Consider the following 25,852-nt stretch of genomic DNA (forward strand, 5'->3'; position numbering starts at 1 on the left):
TTGCATCTGCTGTTCCTCAAATACCTTCAGCTTAAAATAATTCTTGCGACAAAGTGTCATATTTGGGGGTAGCATATTTTGATCCCCTTTACGACCCAAAGTGGACCAGCAGCATCAGTATCACCTGGGAGCATCTTAGAAATGCAGAATTTCAGGCCACACCCCCAATTTACAAAAACAGATTCTGCATTTTAACAAGACCCTCAGGTGGTGTGATGCACGTTTGCTTGAAATGCACTGCCATAGAATATCTCTTGCTTTGCCAAAGTGGTTAGTGAAACCAAAATATGCAGCCCTCAGTGGGGGTGAGGGGATCATAAAGCCCTTGGACTTGTATGTATCTATTTCATTAGCCCTTAAAGTATGGCAGCATGACCCAACTAAACCCAAACTGAGACCCAGGATCACATTCAGCTCAGCAGTGGGTTTATTTTTCCAAGATCTGTTTATCTGTACAAGTTGCCAAATGGGCAGACAAGGGTGTGGGTGAATGGGGAAGGAGGTGTTTTGTGCACAGGCATTTGCAGCTCCCAAGGGGGAGATAACAGGCCTGGGGAGCAATGAGAAAGAGGGGACAGTATGGCCTCTCCCCCTGTGCTCCCAATCCCAGAACAGCTGGATTAAGTGTTGTTGGAACACAGGGTTGAGTGAGAATGCTGAAGGAGCTGTGTTTCAAAGACTGTGTGAAGCTCTGGGACCCAGGTGACAAGGCACAGCAGAGTGAGAGGAGGACCAGCCACCTGCCTTCCCCAGAACAGGCCCCAGGACCCAGGGCAGCCTCAGCAGAGGAGGATGATGAGGGGTCTTGGGGAGACAGCAACAGCAGGAGGGCCGCAGGGGCAGGGAACAGGAGGAAGGATTCAGAACAGGAGCCACGGTGCACATGAGCACAGATAACATCCTGCCCTGGGGACTCTGAGGACACTGGCGGAGGGCACACCAGGCATTAATATTAACATGGCCTCATTTGCTCCCAGGGTCCGTGAGGCCTCGGACCTGCCAGCGACCATAACACTAACCTTTCTCTCTAACCACCTGACCACTTTTCCTCCAGGTGAACCCTTCTGCTTTCCAGTCATTTTGTCACATTGCGCCTTTGGGCTTTTCTTTTCTTCCATAAATTCTGAAGCAGGTTGACCCTCTTTCCTTTTCCAACAGGATTCTCTTCACACGCAGCTCTTTGTGCCAATGCATGGGGAGCCTCTCCAGATGCTGCCACCCTGTCCCTGCGTTGTCTTTCTCTGAGACATCCGATGCTGGTTGGCTTTGACCAGACCTCCCCCTGGGGACAGCTTCTCTTTCAGTCTCACCCTAGGTTTCATGTCCTCCCAACTCTCCCAACTCACCCATGATCACATCCCTGGGGCTTCATCGCTCACGCAGTAAAATCCCAAGAGGGCATGGCTCCCAGGCCAGGCTGCTGTTTTCCTACGGCCTGAATATTTAATCCCAATTGTCTGTTGCGGTGAGGAGATTCATAGTAACCTTGATTGGGGCTGAGTTTCGCTTTTCTCAGTGCTATATACAGGGCGGCTCTTCGGATGTGCTCATTTGGAAGGGGAGCCTTCACGTACTCTGGGGCTACTTTCCCTTCAGCTGACTGGATGCTCACAAGACTTCACAGTTTCCTTTCCCTCCTTGGTTATCAAACCCTAGGGGCCCTCCCCGCCCCACTAATGTCCACTGACCTGTGTCATGCAATACTTTAAAACACACTAGGCTAGACAGACCCTCACCACATTCCATTCCTACTGGTGAGGTTGCAGAAATCATTCTAAAAGCATACTCCATCTCCTTTTTTCTAGAGATGAAGCAGATCGATCTCATTTCTACATCTTCACGCTTTGGCTTGAATGGATCTTAGATAGGTGTAAGGATACTTGGAATATCTGAACCATCTGTCAGTGCCTGGATCTGAAGACTCTCACACCTCGTTTACCAGATGAGGGGTCAGTCTAATAAATGAGATGTGAGGTGGAAACTTCCATGATCCATTCATCTACAGGAACGAGGAGGCAAACAGCCTGCAGATTCTTCAGAAAGTGGTTTTTAAATGATTTTGACTTCTTGATAAGACAACCTCCATGTCCAACACATAATTAAATGGCAAGCCAGTAAAATAATTTGAAAAGAAATGTTTTTTAAAATATATAGCCTTCATTCATATTCAGGAGAGATGATACAGTTGCAAAACACTGGAGCTGTTTATGTAAAATAATAATAAGGGAATAGTATGAATAATTTTATGCCAGCAAAGGAGACAACTTAAATGAAATGGATGGATCCCATGAAAGACACATTACCCAAGTTTCTCAAGAAGAAATAAATTTCTTTTACTTCTTAATTTAATTATTTTAACGTTTAATTCTTCTTTATTTCTTTTCATTTACTTATTTGAGACAGAGTCTTGATCTGTCACTCAGGCTGAAGTGCAGTGGCGCAATATTGGCTCACTGCAACCTCTGCTTCCCAGGTTCAAGCGACTCTCCTGCCTCACCCTCCCGAGTAGCTAGGATTACAGGCATGTACTACCACGCCCAGTTAATTTTTTGTATTTTTAGTCAAGACAGGGTTCTGCTGTGTTGGCCAGCCTGGTCTCAAACTCCTGTCCTCAAGTGATCCACCCACCTGGGCCTCCCAAAGCACTGGGATTACAGGCATGAGCCACCACACCCGGCCTTCTTAAGTTCTTTTCAATTTATTTCTCAAGAAGAAATAAGCTAAATAGCTCCACTGTGCTGTTTATTGGAGGTTTACATCCACCAGACTAAGGAAGGACTTTCCATAAATAGTTAAGACATGATCATTTATACGATGATTAGACTTGCTGGTAAAAATTCTCACAAACTGCTTGTGTTGAAATATGCATCTTTTGTAAACAAAAATAACACCACAGATCCAATCTAAAGAGGACATGTGTGTGGGATGCAAAAGCTGTGTGGGCGCAGATCTTTGCATTTTAGAACTGCAAGGATAGTAGCCCAGTTTCCGCAACTGTAAGATATAACTGTAGGCCAGAGAAGGTAAGTAACTAGCCCAAGGCCACACAGCTAGTTAGTAAGAACTGAAACAGACCTTCCGCAGATCGTGAATGTTTTTGAACAATGACATGGACAGATTTAGAGGTGTCATTTATAACATGGAATGTTAAACTCATGGGGTCATCCAGAGAAAACAGAGCAGCACTCAGAGGCGTCAACAGGCACCAACACTGAAGCAAAGCAGCCTCAGCTTAGTTCTGCCCTAGTTGTTAAGCCAGCCAACATCCAACTGGGCAAAATTAAGTCACACAGTGTTCCCGCAGCTGGCAATAAACAGATGAGCTTTTCCCTGATATCCCTGTAGACGGGATGATCTAAAAAAAAAAAACAAAAAAAAACTCCCCGAAGTGTATTAAGATTCCAAACAAAGAAGAGTGATGTTGGGGTAAGGCACATTAAAGTGAAAACTTTTCTTCTTTTTGGGAATTCAGACTGGGTTTGGTTTTCCCCTAATTCAAAAGAAGAGAAGGCATGGTACCAACACCCTGATGAAGCCAGGCATCCAATCGGACCCACAAAGCTTCAGCAGTGGCCCTAATACCCACCCTGAGTACAACACACCTCTGCTGGTGGAGCACCAAGCAGTCCTCACTGCTGTGGGAATCTGCATGGCCCCCACTAGCCCGTCCTCCCAGGATAGCTGTAAAGATTGTAATGAGATGACAGGCATAAGGTTGCCCACATATGGTCAGCACTCAGATTAAACCAGATTGACAGTGGTGGCACTAAAGCAGAACTGCTTCTCTGCTGAGAAGCCAACCTCATGGGCAGAAACTGACACAGTTCCCTCTAACAGCCCAACTGCTGCATCTAAGCCTTTTGAAAGCATCAGACACAAATGTTTCAACACAGACTGTTGCCCTCAGAGCCTTTATAAGGATAAACCTTAGCAGCTTTTGGTTTCTGCAGGAGTTGTGGTTAAGCTTCTTTGGGATTTCTTATGATGTTATATCATGGCATTTGCCAAATATATATAATTTGTTGGGATGGAGTCTACTAAATAAATGGGCCTTGCGTGGCAAGATTCTAAACACAGAGCCCTAGTGCCAGGTATGTGGTAGGCTGGCAATGAACAGGTGTTGCACGGAAGAACCCAATAAATCCACAGTAGTGTTCAATGAAAACAGACTATTGGTTGGGTCATCAGAATGCGCTGGGTGATCATCCAAGCATGCAGTCAGGATTTTTCATCTATTTCTGCCCCCAAATTTATCTAAAGCTACACAGCCATCAACATTCTGTAGGGCCAGCACACTGTCATGGATTCCATTGGTACCCACCCAGATTCCTTTACCAGGGCTGCCCCTCTCCTCCAGCTCTTACACGTGTTGGCAGCCGATCGCTGCCCAAGTCTCCCAAGAGTTATTTGGCTGACTGGAGCCACTTTACCCAGGAGGTCACACATCCAACTCTGCCTTCACAAGGACAGCCCATAATCAATGACTGATGGACAGGGGTGTGGGGAGGGGTACAAAAGACCCAGCCTTTACCCCAGGGTGGGACAATCCATGGTACAATGCATGTTCCAGAGCTTCTCATGGCTGGGGCTGAGATGTAACTCCAGCTGAGACCACTTCCTTGCTTGGCTGCACTCCCCACCCACCTGACTCCCTTCTCCTGAGAGCTGTCCCGGAATAATTACATGCACAAGAATCCACATCTCGGGTTCTGCTTCTAGGGAAACCAGACCCTCACCATTGCCCAAAATTATGAAAGGTCTTTATATTTTACAGTAAGAATGAGCACGGATGGTTTTGTGGAATTTTTAGAATTCATAAGTAGAAGACATTCCTTCTCTCCTGTTTCATTAAAAACAAAAGGCATATAATTACCCAGAGGTGCCTGGAGTGTCTTGAAACTATTTCCCTCATGAACATCCTTCCTGCCTTTGTTCAGGTCTGTGATGGATCTAATATCATTACTCCAAGAGGCCTTACCTGAAAGACCCTCAAATTGCTCCATCCCCCTCCCTCACCAGTCTGGTTTCTTTCTGCATAGCACATATCACCATTGATATGACAATTTACTTGATGCTTTAACCTGTTTCCCCAACTCTCTAGAGCTCTGCAATGCTTAATACCATAATCACTAGACACATACGGCTATTTTCCATTTAAATTTAAATTAATTAAAAGTATTGAGCCCACCACAGTGGCATGTAGCAGACAACAAATATATGTGAGCCAATGAACAAATAGTTCATGGTAATCATCAGTGATGTCCCTGGTATCTAATTTTGTAGCTTTTATACTAAAAATTGATATTGTCAAGGGTAGGAAAAGAACTGTAAGAACATTTAAGAAAAAATTCTTAAGAAGCTATGAAAGGATATGACTATTACTGGCTGAATTTTTAGCGGATGGTAGTTAATTGTAGGTTAAAAAAACACAATGCCAACCTCCAGATGGAGACAGCTAGCTAGCCAGAAACTGCTGAGAGTTTTTTGACAGTTATTCAAGGCAGCATAGAAAATATAAAACTTTCCTTTTTTTCCCTCTGAGATGGGCAGATATTTAAAGTCCCACTCCCTCCTCCCAATAGAATAAAAATCCAACATGTATGTTTTTTCTTTGATTGTTAACATGCTCACTTAAGACTAAAAGCCCACACGTCACGTTTGTGGCCAGGTGAACATGTTAGAAGCAAAATACAAAGACCCCACTCTGTCTCCTTACCTAGCCCTCTGCACCTCAACACTAACACCACTTTCCTTTCTAAGGAAACAGCTTAATAAAGACATCACTTTGTACTCACGATGAAAAAAGAGCAAGAAAGGAAACATAAAGAGAACCAAGAAGCCTCTGCCGTTTTTGCCTTGTAATGCAGACAAAGCAATTGGAAAAAAGCAAGTAACTAACAAGCATTCCTGAGAACATAGGAATTCCAGAGGTCTTTCAGTTGGTTCTCAGATGCTTTATTTTATTTTATTTTATTTATTTATTTTGAGATAGGGTCTTCTGCCTAGACTGGAGTACAGTGGTGCCATCATGGCTCACTGCAGCTTCAAACTCTCCAGCTCAAGCAATTCTCCCACCTCTGCCTCCCACGTGGCTGACACTACAGGCATGAGCCACCACACTTAGCTAATTTTTGTTGTTATTGTTGTTGTTAAAGAGATAGGGTCTCACTATGTTGCCCAGGGTGGTCTCAAGCTCCTGGGTTCAAGTGACCTCTCCCGCCTCGGCCTCCCAAATTGCTGGGATTATAGGTGTGAGTCACGATGCCCAGCCTGTTCCCCACTTCTTAATATGAGTATGTATTCCTGTCTTTCATTCATGTTACAGAACGTCTTTGGAAAATATAATCTTCAAAACCAGTAAAACATCTTCAGTTATGCAGTCTTTGTAGAAAATGGTCAGTTCTTTGGATTCTAAGTTAATATTATCAATGGCATTAAAGAAAAAGCACTAAAAGTTCCCAGCAGCCAATGCATGGCTTTTATGCTTATAGCAAACTTATATGCTAATACTAGGAGCTTCCTTATAAATCAGATGACTTGGAGATCTACAATCCTTGGACATCAGTTGACTTCAAGAAAAAGGAGCTTCAACCTAATGTATTTCATTTCTTTCTGTTTCTCTTTTCTTTTTAAATTAATAAGCCCACTGATTTTGGTTTTCTTAACTTGAACACAAGGTAAGACCCCTGTTAGGGATGTAGTCACCTTTTATTTTACATTAAACAGTCTGACCTGCCAGGCCTGTCTTTAACATTACTGAAGAGGTGGCATCCTCTGACATCATCTTTTCTTATCCAGACCGAAAACGTAAACACATTATTACTGACAAGTTTCAATCATCTAGGAGAAGACTTTGATTTGGTGCTAGTAGTGTCTAGGACCAGTCAGAGACACTTACAGGTAAGTTTTAAATGTGTGAGAGATTATATCTCAAAGAGAAAACCCACAATGAACCCAAGCTATTTGTTTTCATGGCTCCTGTAACTCTGCACATGTTCTGTGATGGAGAAAACCTATGATTGCTACCACATGGCCAACTCCTTCATGTATCTTTTCTCTCCATCTTTCCCTGTCTCCATGAACTTATTTCAATTCTAGGACATACCTATGTGTTTGTTCTGAGCCACCTGGAAAGGCAATTAGAGTACATGGACTCTCATGAAATAGTTTTTATATGTTTTTACTTCCAAATATAATTAGAAAGTAGTCAGCTATAAGGCAAAAAAAATCATTAATTACATATATTAACTATCTATGAATTTTCTATATGTATAGTGAAGCTTATATGTACATACAAGCTTTCGACATAACTGCAATAAATTGAAAAACACATGAAAAAAATTATACATTTATATGTCAACATATAGAAAATTGCTAGGAATAACTAACAAAAAATGTGTATGAGCAACATAAGGAAAACTACAAAACTGTGAGAGGAATTAGAAAAGCCATTTAAATGACTGTCCATTCCAGAATGTAAAAGCCTAATAGACATATCAGTTCTTCCCATTTGTAATTTGTAGGTTTTGTGCAACTGAAGCACTAATACAATTTTTGAGGGAGGACAGGAAGGAGATGAGTAGTGAGTAATGAAGATAGTAAAATATATTACAGAGCTACAATTACAATGTCTTGGTACTTGCACAAGAATTTAAGAAAAAAAACTATAGTTCCAAAATAGATACTACTTTATATGAGAATTTAATGTATAATGAAAGGTGATTACAAACTAGCCAGGAAGGTTAGAATGATTCTTATTCAATATTGGAACAACTTGTTAATAATTTGGAAATAAAATGAATTTAGATTCTTATTTTACAAATAATAACAAAATAACTTCCAGATGAATTAAAAACCATAGAGAAACATAAATTTTACTTTAATATTAATCAAACTACTGAAGAGGAGGGGAGTTTGGAAATGAGAAGCATTAAAAGAGGTCATGGGTAGCAGATCCCAAGAGTTCTTATGGACCAATGTAGGATGGAGAAGTGGAGGATGGGCTGACATCAGTGGTGGCACCCAAAAAACGACAGTGTGACACTGTTTATCAGATAGATAGGTGCCCCAACTGATAAATATCAAAAAGCTCTAGGGCTACCACAATAAAAGACTCTTGCTTGTATGAATCCCAGTGTAAACCTAGCAGCTTTCTCCATCTCTGATCCTCCATTCAAAGCACATGGCCTCCAAGGTGGCCCCAGCAGCAGATGAGAAAGACAATAGTGGTATCCTGGCTTTCAACTGCCTGGAATGAGAAGTGACACATGGCACTTCCACCTACAGTCCAGTGGCCAGAGCTGGTCACATAACCCCAACCACCCCAAAAGATTCTTGGGTTGGTCTCTCTCAAAAGCACAGCCTAGGGCAAGGATATGGGTTGATTTGGGAGGTGATCTCAGACAGCACTAGAGGAGAGTGGAAAAGTGAAGTAGGACAGTGGCATGAAAGAGTAGGTTACTGCTATGGCCAACCTGGGCTCAGTTCTGCTGGGAACCTCTGGAGAGATTGAGTAGAACATGCCTCAGAGTTATCCTTCCAGAGGGGCAAGGAAACTGTGATATTCACCCATCCATTCCCTTCCATTGGTGGTTGAGGGCTGCTCCCAGGACATTAGCTGCCCAGCACTTCTGGGTGTGTGCACCAGATGGGGGCCAACCATGCCCCTGCAACCAAAGAAAGTCATCCAACAGTGTTGCAGTGGCTTGCAGTGGGAACCACCAGAACAGGAAAGATGTGTGCTCAGGGACCATGGACAGGGACTGATAGCATCTGCTAAAGAAGGGGAGCACATGGGTTATCTGGCAAGAACCACTGCCTCTGGCACAAATGGAGAGACCCAAGCTCCAGGGGACTTTGGTTGTAGCCCTCTGAAACCGAAACAACATCTGAACTAAAATGAATAACCAGCCTTGTCTAACCCATTCCTGGAAGAGACATTCCCAAAAAGTTATGGCTGTTATTGCTAGGAAATCTGCTCCTCCAACCAACCCTGAGACCCAAAGATACTTCCTGTAGGGTGCCTTGGACTAGCTTGTGGGTATGGAAACTGCTGTTAGGGGAAATGCCCTGCTAGTCTGGGGGGATTCTGGGATGAAAAAACATGGTGCCATCCTCAAGTGGCATGTGGTGTCTGGGGGTGACAGGTATGCCTTCGCTCACAGAACCTTTATCACAAGTTCCAGATAGACTCAGAGGCCCTCCAGGGGAGGCTACACATCTCCCTGGAGGGCCTCAGAGGCTCTGCTATGAAAACAATGCCTGAGACCAGGAGAGAGCATAAGTTTCTCAAGTGGGAACAGGAAAGTAAAAGCCACTTCTGGCAGCCTGCTCATGTTGCTTCCCTCCATCAGTTGGTGCATTAGGTTAATTATTTATACAAAAAGTAAATACCAAGTTACATTTTAAAATATGTAATGCCAAAATTTTAATTAACATGAGATTTTACTCTAGAAACCACAGGGGTTTATTTTCGGTTTGTGCAATTTTTGTCTGTTTGTGTGGCTTTGTGTTCTCTGCCCTCCACTTCCCCAAAGTGCAGTGTTTCCATTTTACTTCTTATGTAATTACCTAGAGATCATTTAACCTCTACTCATTCCTCAAAGAATTTTCAGTATCTCCACCCAAAAACACAGAGTGGAAAGTTGATCGTTTGTGCTCTTAAAATAAAAACTGAAGGCAGAAAACTAATCTCACATTATATGGCATGACAGATTCTAGCTCAGAACCATCCACAATTTTCTCAATTTTTTTCACCTCCTTTGAACATACAGAAAACAAAAAAAAAGTCTGTGCTTAATCAGGTAATATTGCCAGAATCTGCTCCTACAGGACAGAAGCAGCAAGCGCAATAGAAAAGCTAATAAAGCCATTCAAATCATCTTAATGAGCACTAATTAATGTCCCATAGAAGAAAAATAGACACTGCAAGATGTAGCAGTTTCTCAGAAACTGGTTCAGGAAAAGTCACATCAGTGAGAAAAGATGGGATGGTGAATACAGCAGAACACAGTTCTGGTCTTGAGCTCTTCTTTTCTTGCCATGGACATCTGACACCTGCGGTCCTCATCCTGGTCAGTGGTACCACCAACCACCCTCGACCTCCAAGACCAAGAGTCATCCCTGACTCCTCTTCCCTTCCATCCCCTCCCACATCGCAGTCAACCTCAAAGTCCTGTGGATTCCAGCTCCTGCGTGTCTTTCAAATCCATGCTTCCTCTCTCCCATTACCTTAACTACATCTGAGCACCTGCCCTCATCACATCTTAGCTCAGCTACCTGCAAGCCTCCCCAGATTCTGCTGTCTCAGCCTTCCTCTCTCCCCCTCAGCCACCCCATACACCCTGGGAAAAGTGATGTCTCTAAACCATAAAGCTGGTCATCTATGTCCCCTTCATTAAACACTCCAGTAGTTTTCCAGCTGTTTCTCAAATTCCAGGAGATCCTCAAACCTATCTTAGGAGGGTCCATGAGTTCTCAAAATTGTGTTTTGTTTAACTTTCTGTTTTCACTTTCATGATCACCTTTTTTTAAGAATCAATAGAAACATATTCTGGATCATCTGAATGGCCATGTTATGACTAAGTGCTACCACATAATTTCACCATATATACTCTTGCATTTATACTGTAGTTGATGCTATGGTCTGAATATCCCAGAAAATTCATATGTTAAAAGTTAGTTCCCATTGTGGTGATATTGAAGGGTGGGGGCTTTGGGGAAGTGATTAAGTCACGAGGGCTCTGCCTTAAAGAATGGATGAGTGACTGACAAAAGGGCTGAAAAGAAATAGCTTAGGCCCTTTGTTGGTTCCTGTTCCTTCCACTGTGTGAAGACACAAGGTCCATCCCCTTTGGAGTGTGTAGCAACAAGCAGTGAATAAGCCTTCACCACACATTAAGCTTGCAGGTGCCCTAATCATGGCCTGCCAGTCTCCAGAACTGTTGGGAATGAATCTCTGTTCTTTACAAATTACCCAGGCTCAGGTGTTTTCCTATGGCAGCACAAACAGACTGAGACAGTTGGCATCAAGAAACATTATTTTAATTATCACAGGCTAATGAGAAAATAACAAGTCAGGTTTAGTGTATAGAAAGGAAACTGATGAGAAAATTGAGCCATCATAAAACCTTGTGGCATGGCACACTGCACACCAAATTCATAAGAACCTGAACAACAGCTGTTATAACCAGAAATAGGGATTTCATTTTAGCAAAAATAACTTCATCCAGAACATTAAATTCATGAGGTTAATCCAAATGTATTTGACTTGTAGCTGTGTTGATATTTTATTTATATATTTGTTTTGGTTATGTGGTCATATGAAAGCTCTAAGTATAAAGAGTTTAGACCCATGTAAAACTACTACATATCTGAACTGCACTATAATAAAAATAATTTAAGCAACACTAGGAATCTACAAGAATTTTTTTCCTTTAAAGGAATTCCCGTATTACTCTTATTTGAGAAACTGTGGCCTCAGAATGAGGCTTAAGCTTCATAACAAGACATATGTGGGAGAGTTGATATTCTCTGACTTTTTCTTCCATCCCAGCCCCCATCCCCTATTTCCCAGACCCCTGCCCCCACAATTAGTTCTGACCAATGGGCTGTGGACAAAAGCAACATTGCATTCATTCCAGACGAGCCAGAGAGACACTCGCCCTCTATCTCTTCCTGCACTGGTGACTACAGTGGCCACATTTTCCAGATGGCAAGGCTGAAAACTGGGAGAAGCTCTGTCTACTTGGCTATCAATTGACCTGTGAGGGACACACATTGTGTGTGAGAAGTAACCTTTGTTGAGTTAAACTACCAAGATGATGAAGTTGATTTGTTACTGCAGCAAAGCTTAGAAAACCCTCCTGACTAATACACTTCATGAACTGAGCTCTGCTCCCTGATCAAGTCCTCCCCATCACACTCCATGCTCCAAACAACTCTTAGTTCAGTGACCTGAACACACCAAGCTGTTTCATCATGGCAGCCTACTTTTGCACATGCTGTTCCTCAGTCTTAGAATACTATTCCACACACTCTTCTGCCCTCCTCCAATCCCAGACACAGTGATTTATCCATCAAAACCCAGTTCAGATTTAATTACCACCAGGAAGGGTTCCTCCCTTTCTTAACTCTCTTACCTGCCTCTCCATTACCCTAACGCCACAGAGTGCTCATCTCACCATATCATAATCATACATTTCTATGTCTCACACCTCCTCACCCACTCCCCGCAATCACACTGTGGCAGGGGCAGTGATGGGCCAATGGCTTATTCATCTCTACATCCTCAGGGCCAGCATGCAAGAGCAGGCAGTATTTGGCCATTTGGCCAGGAAGAATTTCCTCCAGGAGGCTGGTCCTAGGGCATTTGAAGGAAGCTAGGTTTGATCCATTACCTACCCAGTAGGAACATCCTACTCAACAGCAGCAATTCCTAGCTCTCTCTACCCCAGCTCCAGGCCAGACCTGCCTAGGAGGCCTGAACCCTCCCCATCATCTCTCCAAACACAGTGCTCTTCAGGTCCCACAAAGGACTCAGGCTTTACCCAAGAGGGAGTAGCCTAGGGCCTTGTACTCAAAATGTGGTCCCTAAAGAAACAACATCTACATAGTATTCCATGGTGTATATGTGCCACATTTTCATTCTCAGCAAACTATCGCAAGGACAAAAAACCAAACACCGCATTTTCTCACTCATAGGTGGGAATTGAACAATGAGAATACATGGACACAGGAAGGGGAACATCACACACCGGGACCTGTTGTGGGGTGGGGGGAGGGGGGAGGGATAGCATTAGGAGATATACCTAATGTTAAATAACGAGTTAATGGGTGCAGCACACCAACATGGCACATGTATACATATGTAACTAACCTGCATGTTGTGCACATGTACCCTAAAACTTAAAGTATAATTTTAAAAAAAAGAAAGAAACAACATCTACAGAACTTAGGAGCTAGGGAGAAAAGCAGAATCTTAGGCCCCACCCTAGACTTCCTGAATCAGAATCTATATTTTAATAAGATCCCCAGATGATTCATATGTCCAGTAATATTCGAAAAGTACTGGCCCCAGGCAGCCAAACAGAATCCATTCAGCTAAAAGGTAACTTTAATAACAGTACTTTTCATTTGTAATAATATCTGGTAATTGCTTTACATCACTAAATCCTCAGAGCAATTTGAATATGCCCATTTTACCAATAAGGAAACCGAGGCTCAGAGTATTTGGGTATCTCGCTCAGGATCACATGGGTTTGAGGGGCCAGAGCCCAAATGTGAAAGCAATTCTGATGGACTCACCCCCATAACTACACACTACATGACACCCTGCCCTTTGCAAATTCTGTCAACACTTAGCCTTCAAAACCAGCCCAAGCAGCTCTGGAGACTTCCCTGTCCCTTCATGCAGCCACTGATCTGGTGATTATCTCTATTCTACCACTTGCTATCCACATCATGATGCCTCTACATACACCACTGTCCCCAAGAGATTGCCAGTTGTCTCTGTATAAAGATTTTATGGGCTTCCCCTATAATCACTGGATGAGTCCATGAAAATATTTCCCCTTTGACCATCAAAGAACACTCTGAGGCTGGCTGAACAATTGCTATTAAATGAATGGTGAAGATACTAAGGTTCCTAGAGAAGTTCAGTGACTTGCCCCAGGTCACCAGGAGGCTTCAGAACTCTGAGGATGGAGCCAAACTCCCCTCCCCAATTCCCAGTACAGATGTCTTCTTCCCACTCTTTCACTTTCCCTAGATTTCTCTCTTCTGACCTACATTACCAAGCAGTTAACAAAAACATTCTTTTCAAAGAACTCCCCCACATATGCATCTTCAAAAGGGGCTCTGCTCCACCAGCAGACGGGCAAAATTTAGACATTATCAAGAGGCCACCAAAGGAAAAGGTGAGGAAACTCAGGATGCCAGATCAGATACAATGACCCTCCTGGATCCAAGGAAAGGAAAACGTCTTCAAGCAAGAGCCTCCAACTAAAGCAGCCCATCCAAGCCCCTACCCAGTAACCTCACCATCAAGACAAGACCCCTCTGAGAACTTCTGGAGGCTGGTGGAGACCTACCCACCCTCCCTGACCAGGCACCACCACCCGCCTGCAGGCTGCAGGATTGAGATTCCACCAGCCAAAGCAGCCCTTTTCCTCCCCTTTGTTGGCTTTAGAAAGAAACTAAGACCGGCTTGTCCAAAGAAAACCAAAACATCTGCCTGAAATATTCAAATATTTAGGGGAAAAAAGGGGAAAATCCCTCTTTGGGGGATTTTTTCTTGGGAAAAAAGAGAAGCCAGAAATGAGATCCTGGGACAACTAAGCAACTCTGTTTTTTGCTTTTCTGAGCACCACGCCACCATGATCATTGAGTACTGTGTGCACTGCCAAAGATGCACTGATCAGGGGGCTAGTGGACACGGAACACCTGTCTGCCAATCCGTTGCCTGGGCATGGGGATCCATCTGCCCAGAAGGGAACACCTTTTGTGAATTCATACAAAGGCACCCTACAGGTTAGCATGGGCTACCTATTACCGATGTTAGTCATGTTTGGATAACATAGGAAGAATAAAAACATTGACAGTGAGAAGGGTCCATGTTTTTATCTGGATTCCTTAGAATCAGATCCTGAGATAAGAATTCCTATGAAAGTGTATTAGGAGATATTCCTAGGAAAAAATGGTAGGGATGTGAAGAAGTAAAACAAGAAAAAGTAGCAAGCCAAGCGAGGGAAACAAGCCAAGCAAAGAACCATAGAGGTCAATTTGACACAACTCCACATTGGATCTCTGGAAACAAAGGATGTCATGCTTCAGAGTGTCCCAATCAAGGGCAAAGAAGCTGGACTATTTATACTCCAGCACCCATCAGTCATTGAGGAGGGGCTGCCCCAGGGGAGATGTAAATTCCCAGGCACTCCCTGTTCTGAGTCCCTACAAACATAGGCTCTGCCGCCCAAGGGTCATCCTCCAACAAAGAGATGGAGGGACTGGCAATTGGAAGTGAAGGCACCCAGGGTACCAATATGCACCAAGATGGCAAAGCTCACCATAAAAGAACATGACTCAAAAATCTTTCAAACCTAAATGAAAGGAGTTACAGAACATCTTTCAGAAAACACTTTCTGCCCCTCTTTGTTCTTTCTTCAGTGAAGCAATTTAAATATTAAATTGAAATGCTTTTCTAAAGTTGGGCTATGAGGCAAACCCAATACTCTTTTCTTTTTTTTTTTTTTCTTCCTGAGGGTCTTGCTTCTTGCTACTTTATCCTAAGGATAAGCACAATGCTTGCCTATTGCTGTAGATGCCTCATTGATCGAGATCATTAGCTCAACATCAGCCCAACAGATCTCCGCTGTAAGCAGTAACACAGACACTTCACAGCTCCTAATACAATCATCAAAGTGCAGGGCCACCTAATTAATGCCAAGAGGTTTTATGACAGCCAATGATGAAGGTGGGACCCTGCTTCAATTTGACAGCTGTCATCTTGGACAATACATCAAGGAAAGGAAATGGAATCAACTAGGAGGGGGTGAGGTGGAGGAATGACTAACTGTTAGGAATGAATAACAACCGAGTTCCCTCCACAACTTCTCACACACTTCCCCCCTCCCAGCAGGCAGATACTCTGAAAAGGTGTCCCCAGACGCCTCTGCCAAGGACTGGCACAGCCTTCTCCCTTCCTCACCACACCTCGCCCCCAGGGCCAGACATGGAAAGGAGTGTAAATGTGATCCTATATTTGAAATTAATTGATAGGATATTTCACGAGCTCAGATTTTTTTATATTAATTCCCAAATGCTCTGCCTGTATCCTTTTTCCTAATCATCTTTGGTTCTTCTGTGTTTCTTTAGTTCTAAGGAGGGTTTCTTGTCATTTAGATGGGTCAGAGACCTCTAGAGACCTGGATCCAACTCCAGCTCCGCTGCTATGGAGCCGTGTGACCCTGGGCAAGGCACGAGCTCTGTGGGCCTCAGTTTTCTCATCTGAGAAATGGGGATAATTCCATTCTTTACAGATTTGTGGAGAGGATGAAATACGCTTAATCTAGGTGAAGCACTTGGCATGTTGAGTTGCACAATAAATGTCAGCTCCCTCCCTGCGCCTTCTCCCTTCTGCAGCCTCATTGCACCTGCACCTTGAAAGACACCCAGTGCGTTTCCCAGGAAGGGCCCCCCTGCTGGCGAGGGAAATAAAATCAGCTCCGGAGAGCGTTATTCCCCTAGAAAGCAGGTTTCAGGTGGTGTACACCCGCACGCGCGCGCGTTTACACACACGTACACACACATACACACGTACACACACATACACACACACAGTCCTCCGTACACCCACGCGGGGTCTGGCACTGCTGCTCCATCCCGCACGGAGCGGGGTCCAGAGTTAGGGCGAATGAGTCCTCCCGCCCCCGCCAAGGTGGCGCCCAGAACGGGTCGGTGCCGGAGCTCACGGTACTCACCCGGGGCAGGCCGCGCCGGGCAGGCTGGGGCTGGCCGGGCCGGGGGCGGCGGCGGCTGCGGGGCTGGAGTGGCGGCGGGCATGGCGCGGCGGCGGGCTCGGGGAGAGCCTGGAGCAGAGGTGGCAGCGCGAGGACGCGGCTCGACGGTCGAGCAGGCGCGGGAAGGCGGGGCGCGACGAGCAGCCACGAGCCCGCGCCGACTCTCCCTCTTCTCTCCCTCCCGCCGCCCGCCGCCCGCCTGCCAGCCCCGCGCCGCGCAGCGCCCGGCGACAGCCACCGGGAACGTCTCCGGGGGCGCGGGGCTTAGCAACCGCGCACCAGCTGCAGCCGCCCTCTCTGCGCCGGTCCCGCCATGCGCGCCGCTCCTGGCCCTGGAGGCCGGGAGGGGCCGGGCTTTGAACTTGCTCCCACACCCCCTGCTTCTCCAGTGAGCGCCCAAAGGCGGTCCCGCCTCTCCCCGGTCGGCGGAGTCCAGCCTTTCTGCTCTCCTTCCCCGCGCAGCTCCGCGGTGGAACCTGGCTGCGCTGGGTTTTGAACGTGCGGTTTGCCCCTGTTCTCTGTGGGTGGGTGGCAGCCCAAAGGCGACCCCAGGACCACCAGCCATCCTCGTGCCTCCCTGCAGGGCAGGGGCCAGACTTTCCACACCACTTCCTTCCTCCTATGCCATTCCCGCTCCTTGGATACACTGACCGTAGGTCCCAGGGCCGTTCTACTCTAACACCCTTGTTGCCCCCCAGATTCAGAGACCTGCTTACACTCTGGTCCACCCCCATGGTCTCAAAGACTTAGGCTGCAAAACGTTCCTCCAGCCTAGTGGCTTCTTGGTACCATCTGAAGGCAGCTCGATGGCCCCTTGCTTTGTTGTACCTCTTCCCAGCACCACACACCTGTTCCTCATATTTGCAGGTCCCTCAGGTCTGCAGTGCGGGGTCTGGGGACCCATATTCCCGGGTACTGACTCCCAGATCTCTCCTGCGTCAGATAATAAATTCACTGGATCAGCCATACCCTTCTCTCCACAGGGCCGTTGACATGATTACAGAGTGGTCTGGCTTTTGCCTTTATCAATCAAGTCACAAAGTGGTCTTGTCTGTTGGGTCTGATGTTGCTGTTCTGTGAAATTGTTTATGCTCAACAGAACGCCAAGGCCGAGCTGATAGAACCAGACCAGCTCCCACATGGCAGGGGCTGTCTTTCTCTTTATCACACATAACAAGAAGCCTGGAAGAAGGCTCCTCTGTGTGTGTTCAGCTGCTCAGGGATGACGTTAAGGACTCAGTCTCTTTCCATGATTCCACATGGCCACCTTCAACATCTTGCCTTTTCTCCTCAGACTTGTTGCCTCAAGGTTCCAAAATGGCTGCAACAGCCCCATGATGCTGCTGTGCAAAAAATAACTCCTGGTTCTAGCTGGTTTGTTGGCCAGGTACTCTGAAGTCATCATCAAGGACAGTTTTCAGCAATCCAGTTCACCAATGGTGAACACAACAAATGCCCTGCCTTCAAGTCACTCACCTTCTAGTAGGGGGAGACAGATAACAAAATACACAAGTATGGTGATAAATAGTATGAAGAAAAATGAACCAAGAAAAAGGGAATGTGATTATGTAAGTTGAGTGGTTGGGAAAGGTAACATTTGAGTAAAAACCCGAAGGAAGAACCTATTGGAAATCTCTCTGGGAGACAAGTGTCCTTGAGATACTTACACACTTTCTTTTTAAAATCACTTACTTTTCTCTTTAACAGCCACTCTTCCTGGCCCTATCACCTATATTTTAGGAGAAAATAAAAGTTAAATAAACTGAGTTTTAGTAAAAAGGTTTAAGCTTTCTAAAGGAGAGATCAGATGACTTGTGTTTTCTTCCTTGCAAAAGCAGCAATCTCACAGTGTTTAATTATTGGCTGGATTATCATGATTTAAATATGAACTAGATATACACATATCAAGCAATCACAATGAACACCTTAAGTTATCAGATTACTTCACAAGAGTGAGGGATATATCTTGTTGAATATTGGCAAAGAAATTGCTAATTGCCTACTCAACACCTATTTTCATTTCCGATCTGGTATTTTTAAAAAAATGTTTTTTAGCTAAGCATACTACCACCTGCAATTTAAAAAAAAATACACTTTCTAGCCTCCCTTGCAGCAAGGAGTGACCATATGAAAAGTTTCTGGCCAATGAAATATAATTGTAAGTGTTGTATTGGATTTTCAGTAGATGCCTTAAAGATGCTGATTTGGCTGACAGATGCACTCCTTTGTCCCTTTTCCTTCGTCCTGGAATCCAGGTATAATGATGTGGTAGGTGAGATTATTAATTTCAGTTATTCACTCCATTCCTCAATTGAATTGGACAATCCACCCTTTATGGTACTTGGAGTGTGTTTCCCTGTACCTTGACTTTAGGCTTGGCCATCTTTCTTTTTCTTTCTTTTCTTTTTTGTTTTGTTTTGAACTTTAAACAATTTTTTATTACACAAAGGTTGTCACATAATTGGATATTTCTCTACTTTGTACATAATTATTCTCACCCTCCACAGAAAGTCTGCTTAACTTCTCATCTGGTGGTGGCAAGCACTAAAATCCTGATTTTAACAGAATAGTAGTAAAAATGCCTCAGTTATTTAAGTTGAAGGCAGTACATTGGTACATGACTCTTGTACCCAATATCAGGAATGTACAAATGTCTTTTTATTCAAAAATACAAAATAAAGTATTGATAGGCATGGACAATGACAGCAGTAAACCATTATATATTTTGTCAACTGAAACCAGTAACTGATGGTTATAATGATTTCTTAAACATCAGCCAGCCTTTTCTTCATTTTCTCCAACTGACTTCTCTGAAGTTATTGGTGAGGAACACTGCCCTGACTTCCTGTCACAGTTCATTAATAAAGGTAAAGCACTATTCTAGGAGTTACAACATGCCCCCTCCCATACCACATCCCATTCCACCCATTGCACCCATTCCAGGGTCCTTCTCTTCTTTAGGAATTTCTGTGACTACAACTTCTGCTGTAGTTAACAGAGAGGCCACACCAGCAGCATCCAATAAAGCAGTTCTCACAACCTTTCTTGGGTCAATAATTCCTTTTCCCACCATATTCACAAAATCTCCGACCCTAGTAGCATCATAACCAACTTCTGAGGAACGTTGCATAATTTTCTCAACTATCAAAGATCCTTCAACACCTGCATTCTTAGCAATGGTCATTGCTGGAATTTTGAGTGTTGTTTTGATTGTTTATATACCAATTATTTTATCTTCATTAGCTGGAGTCAATGAGTCCAAGGCTGGAATGCACCAAAGCAGGGCACAACCCCCTCCCAAAACAATGCCTTCTTCAACAGCAGCTCTTGTAGCATTAAGGGCATCTGTAACTCTGTCTTTCTTTTCATTCACTTCAACATCACTTGTCCCACCAACCTTTAGCATAGCTATCCCATCTGAAAGTTTTGCCAGTCATTCAGTTTTTCCTTTTCATATTCACTAGTTGTGACATCTAACTGCTCAATGATTTCTTGAATATGTTTTTCAATTTGAGCATTGTCACCTTTTCCTTTTAAGAGCATGGCATCATCTTTGGTCACAATGACCTCTCCAACTTTTCCTAAGTCATGAGGCTGAACATCTTCAAAATTTAGGATCAACCCCTCTTCTCCAAACACTGCACCAACAGTAGTAACAGCCATATCTTTGAGCTGGTTCTTTGTCACCAAACCCTGGAGCCTTGACTGCCACAACCTGAAAATCAATCTTTAGGCTGTTCAAGACAAGTGTACTTAGAGCTTCTCCACCAACATCTTCAGTGATTATGACCAAAGGCTTACGGTGAGCACTGGCAGTTTCAAGAGCAGGTACAATGGACTAGACACTAGAAATTTTCTTTTCACTCAACAGAACATATGCCTCCTGGAATTCACATTTCTGACCTTTTGATGTATTAATAAAGTATGGAGAAACATAGCCTCGATCAAACTTCAAGCTTTCAATAATTTCTAATCCATCATTCAGTGTTTTCCCATCCTTTACTGTTATGACACCCTTTCTTCCCACCTTTTTCACTGCATCAGAGAGGATATGGCCAATTTCTTTGTCTCCACTTGCAGAAATTGTAGCAACCTGCGCAGTTTCTTCAGGGGTGGTCACAGGTTTAGACTGCTTTTTAAGTTCAGCTATTACAGCATCAACAGCTAACATCACACCTCTCCTGATTTCCACTGGATTAGCACCTTTGCTAATCTTCTCAAAGCCTTCCTTGGCAATAGAGCATGCCAGTACAGTAGCAGTGGTAGGGCCATCCCCAGCCTCTTCATTTGTGTTATTGGCAACATCTTGAACAAGTTTAGCTTCACTATTTTTATATTTATTCTTTAAGTCAATTGACTTTGCAACAGTCACACCATCTTTTGTTACTTTGGGACTTCCCCAGCTCTGCTCAATAATCACTGTTCTTCTCTTTGGCCCCATTGTAATGGCTACAGCATCGACTAAAAGGTCTACACCTTGAAGCATTAAGGCTCAGGCATCTGCACTGAATTTTACATCTTTGGCATAAGCCCGAGTGAGATGAGGAACCAATACCCTGGACAATGGTCTTATCTAAAGACAGTGGGGAACCGAAGCATTTCTGTGAGGTGGTGGCAGGGCATTCCCGGGGCGTGGCGAGGCAGGTCGGCAGTGAGTGAGGCCTTTTTTTTTTAAGACTTAGTTTCGCTCTTGTTGCCCGGGCTGGAGTCCAATGGCGCAATCTCGGCTTGCTGCAACCTCTGCCTCCCAGGTTCAAGTGATTCTCCTGCCTCAGCCTCCTGAGTAGCTGGGACTACAGGCGCACACCACGACACCTGGCTAAGTGACCATCGTTCTTACTTAGGCCAGTAGGATGTTATTGAACATAATGTGAACAGGGGGTTAGAAAGTACTCCCATGGTTTGGTTTGCCCAGGTATGCTTCTGCCAATAGCCTAAATATCTGCTGGTCCGAGATAAATGTGGAGAAATATGATGCAGACCTAAACTTCAACAGGTAGCTAAGTTCGGCCAACCTGCAGCCTGAAGCAGACCTGTAGGAAGGAGACAAAAAAAAATGCCCATTGTTGTAAGCTACTGAGTTTTGGGCTGGTTTGTTACTCAGGATTATTGCAGCAAAAGTTAGCTAACATGATGGTTGATGATGATTGGAGCCCCAGCAGCCTACTTAGGTCATGTGGTGGCCTTAAAAGTGGAAGCCAAGCCCTAAGGATCACTGAGCAGAAACGTAGAATAACCCGTAGTCCCTTGACATCATGAAGCCACCACACCACCCCAAAGTATTAAATTTGCACTTCCTTTTTAAGAGAGAATAAATCCCTATATGATTAAGCTGCTATAGTAGGAGTCATCCCTTGTTATTACCTGTCAAATGATGATTTGTATCAATTCACTCAAAAAAGAAAACACTTTGTTTCATATTAAGAGAAACATTGAACACACACAGTATCAACATCTAAATGTAAAGTAGAAGAAGAAAAGGATCATCATGCTTACAGTAAGCCACTTAACTAGGAACTCATTTAGCATAGCTAAAAAGAATGGAACAATAGCCATTGTGGTCTAGCCAAGGTGTCAGGGCTATTTTGGTTGCAGGTGAGCAAAATTCACTCAAGCAGCTTATTTTAAGTGGCAGGGAGAACAGGGCATTTTAAAGATATCTGAAAAAATCTCAAACACATCCAAGAGCTGATTGGTGACCACCTCAGGACCTTACTCTCAAATGTCCCCCACAATAGCTGTTTCAGAATCCAGTTTCTCCAAGGAGAGAATATAGTTGGCCCAGACTATTTATTCTAACCAGGCCACTTAAATCATTAGCCAGCACTGGATTGGCTGCTTTGGGATGGGTGTTCATCCCTGGTCCAAACAATTGTGGCTCAGTGGAAAGAAGATAGAGGAAGAAGCATTGAATGACAGTCATTCTGAAGCTCTGCATGGGACATTTTAAGCCAGGAGGGGAAGTTACATATGGCAGGCAAATTGACTGGCATATCCAAGACACCCAGTAAGCTTTGTTGAGGAAAGAAAGAAAACATTTCCAGGAATTCAAGCCTGGGTAGGATACCATTGTGTTTGTAGGAGTGGTTGGAGGAGAGAGCTAGACAAGAGGCATGATGAAGCCTCTAAGAAAAATGTCCCTACCTCATGGCATCAGCCAGGATGACTCCAGATTGAAATTCAAGAAAAGAGAAAAATTCTTAATTTTCTATAAATTGATATTCTAACAAATTTGCAATGTGTTTCTTCACTCTTGTCATCATGTTGATAGAACATCTTTATGTGCCTCCCCACCCCAAGATGTCACCATCTCTTTCCTTCCCTCCCCAGGTAAACTTCTTGAGAGATTACTTTATGTTCCCCAACTATACTCCCTAACCTCTGTTGAGCTCCTCAGACCAGCTACAATGTGACAAATTTCCCTATCTCTCCACATTGCTGCGTTAACTGGATTGCTAAAGACCTTTCATCTGCCAAACTCAGTAAACACAATTCAGTCTTATTTTATTTCATCTCACTGCAGCTGTGACCAGTCTTGAAACTCTCTCCTGTCCTGATCTTTATAGCACCAGTCATTTTTGATTCTACCCCTTTTTCCCAAGGCAACCATTTTTCCTGCTTTGTGGTTCTTCCTTCATTTGTCCTTACATGTTACCTCTCAGTTTTATTCTTGACTTTGCTAGACTCAACCTGGGTGATCTTATCTAATCCCTCAGCTGTAAATTCAGAGGGATCTCATCTCATCTCTCCCAAATCCAATTCAGTTGCCTACTAGAAAATTCCCATAGATATCTCATAGCTACCCTTTACAATACAGCCGAAACAAAACTCATCATCTTTCCCCCATATCTGTCCCTCCTACTGGATTCTCAGTCTTATATAACTTAGTTTTCCAAGCCACAAATCCAGGAATTACTGTCAACCCCACATTCAGTCACCAAATCCTCTGTTTTCTACTCTTCCTTCCTACCTCTCCCCATTGCCTTGTTGAAACTCCCATTGCATCCCTCTAGACCACCCCAAGCATCTCCTCTCTTACATTGCTGCATCCTCTCCATCCTTTTTTCCAGATTATCAGCCCTACTAGAGTCAAGGAAATCTTTCTCCATACTGATCTATATAATTATATAATTTCCCTGTTTAAAAATCCTCCAGTGGCCTTATGTCTCCTGAGAGTTAAAAGCTAGACTCCTTAGTAGGATCTTCAAGGCTTTTCAACCTCGAGTCCTATCTACCACTCAACCTTCATCTCCTGCCATTTTCCCACAGATACTCTGGGCTCCAGCTAGTACAAATTCCTTGCTTGATCTTGGCCACTATCTCTTCCATACCCTGCTCCATACTCTGCCACTGTGCAGCCCTCACTCAAGCATTACTTCCTCTAGGTAAGTAAACTGCCAAGCCATGATTCAAGCTCATGATCTTCACCATTAACTATTCTGTCCCCCTGCCCCACCACCACCACCAGCAGAAGGATGGGAAAATAGGGTGGGCCAATGTGCTTAAAATGTCTACATCATGGCCAATCTGATCTCTCCCCAATGCTGACAACTGACCCAGACAGTGGTACATTCTCTCCAGCAGTGATTCCTACCTACCTTGAAGTCAGGCAAAATCTCTCAGTCTGGTTTGGCAGACTCTTCATGTTTGACTTGAGTTTACTCTAGTGAAAGGTTTCAAAAGGAAAAAGTCAAATCTCCTACCTGAGATAAAATGTGGGATTTCCCGTGGATATCACTGATCCATGTAATCTCTCTTCTTACTTTTTTTTCAGATAACTGTGTGTCAGCCTGTGTGTAGATGTGGTTTATGAAATATATCTAAAAATGTTACCACTTTTCCTGGATGCAAGCTCCTGCTTTTAAACAAATCAGTTTATCTCCAGTGTCTGGTAAAGTTGCCATCTGGACCCTCCTGATGCCCACAAATATGGCACTCCATGCTGTAAAAGCAAGAGGCAGATAATTGTTTCTGTATTATAGCAATAAAAACAAAATCCTTTGCAAAACTACTGATCAATTTTCAAATGCAGAATAGTAATAAGAGGAAAGTCTGAAATATTCTCAAGTCCTTAAGTACAGTAATAGATTCAAGGCAAGATTTCAAGTATCATAGGATATTATAACACTTTAAAAACTGCATAAGCATTTCTCAAAACACTTCCTATACTTAGACATACAGTTAGAAAACTGAACTGGACTTAAATATGAAAAAGCTAGACCATAGTATAACAATATATGTGATCTCCATTGAATTACCAAGCCTGCCTTCAAAAAAAAAAAAGAAGAGGGCCAGGTATGGTGGCTGTCACCTGAAATCCTAGTGCTTTGAGAGGCCAAGGCAGGAGGATCACTTGAGGAGTTTGAGGCTACAGTGAGCTGTGATCCCGCCTGGGCAACAGAGGCTGTCTCTAAAACAAAACACAAAACAAAGAAGGGATAATAAGTAAACGATAAGAATAAGGCATGTGTGCATACAAAGTTAAGAGTCATGCATATGTACATGCCCATTTTCAAAATATATATGTATGGTTCATGACTATATATGGGACACACTGAAACTGAAAGTGCTATGAAGAAATGTTTATCTTAGGGGCTCAAATTCTCTTATATAAAAATTCAAAATAAATTTATCTATGATTCAGTTGGCCTTGGACAAATTCTTTCTGTTCATCTTAATGTCAAAGGATAGGAAGTCACCTCAGATAAGGGTGGTGTTCTCAACAACAGAGAGAAAGTGAACAGAGCTTTCCTGGTTCTTGAATTTAGCTTAAGGACTTGCTGCTCTAGGGCAGGGGTCTGCAAACTATATGACCCTTGCAGCCAAATCTGGCTCACTGACAATTTTGAGAAATAAAGTTTTATTGGAATACAGTGTTCCTTATTTACTGGAATGCCCATGCTTCTTCTACCACACCTTGCTGCCTGATCAGTTATTCATTTATTCATCAAATAAATAATTATTGAGGGCTTCAGGAGCATCTTCTATGTTCTAGATGCTATGCCAGGCACCAAGGACATAAAGATCATTAAAAATAATGGAGACTGACACCAGAGTAAGATCAATTCTTTTTTTTTTTTTTGAGACAGGGTCTTACTCTGTCACCCAGGCTGGTAGCTCACTGCAACCTCGACCTTCTGGGCTCCAGCAATCCTTCCGCTTCAGCCTCCCAAGTAGCTGGTAGCACAGGTGCACAGCACTGCACATAGCTAATTTTTGTATTTTTTGTAGATATAGGGTTCCATCACGGCGCTGCATAGGCTGGTCTTGGAATTCCTAGGCTCAAGCAATCTGCCTGCCTCCACCTCCCAAAGTGCTGGGATTACAGGCATGAG

General features: G+C 43.8%; 1 protein-coding gene and 1 pseudogene across 1 annotated transcript in view; both read right to left on the minus strand.

Annotated features, from left to right (window-relative positions):
* The window catches only part of DCLK3 (doublecortin like kinase 3), a 52,229-nt gene extending 35,259 nt beyond the window's left edge, over positions 1-16,970 (minus strand). The window contains exon 1 of the mRNA XM_034956100.4: positions 16,479-16,970. Coding sequence (XP_034811991.1) covers positions 16,479-16,560 — 82 coding nt within the window. The 5' untranslated portion in view covers positions 16,561-16,970. The remainder of the gene's footprint in view (positions 1-16,478) is intronic.
* Positions 16,971-18,284: 1,314 nt separating this feature from the next.
* Positions 18,285-21,702, minus strand: LOC100995232 (60 kDa heat shock protein, mitochondrial-like; annotated as a pseudogene).
* Positions 21,703-25,852: the final 4,150 nt, after the last annotated feature.

Source organism: Pan paniscus, chromosome 2 (assembly GCF_029289425.2).
Source record: "Pan paniscus chromosome 2, NHGRI_mPanPan1-v2.0_pri, whole genome shotgun sequence".
NCBI classification, from domain to species: domain Eukaryota; kingdom Metazoa; phylum Chordata; class Mammalia; order Primates; family Hominidae; genus Pan; species Pan paniscus.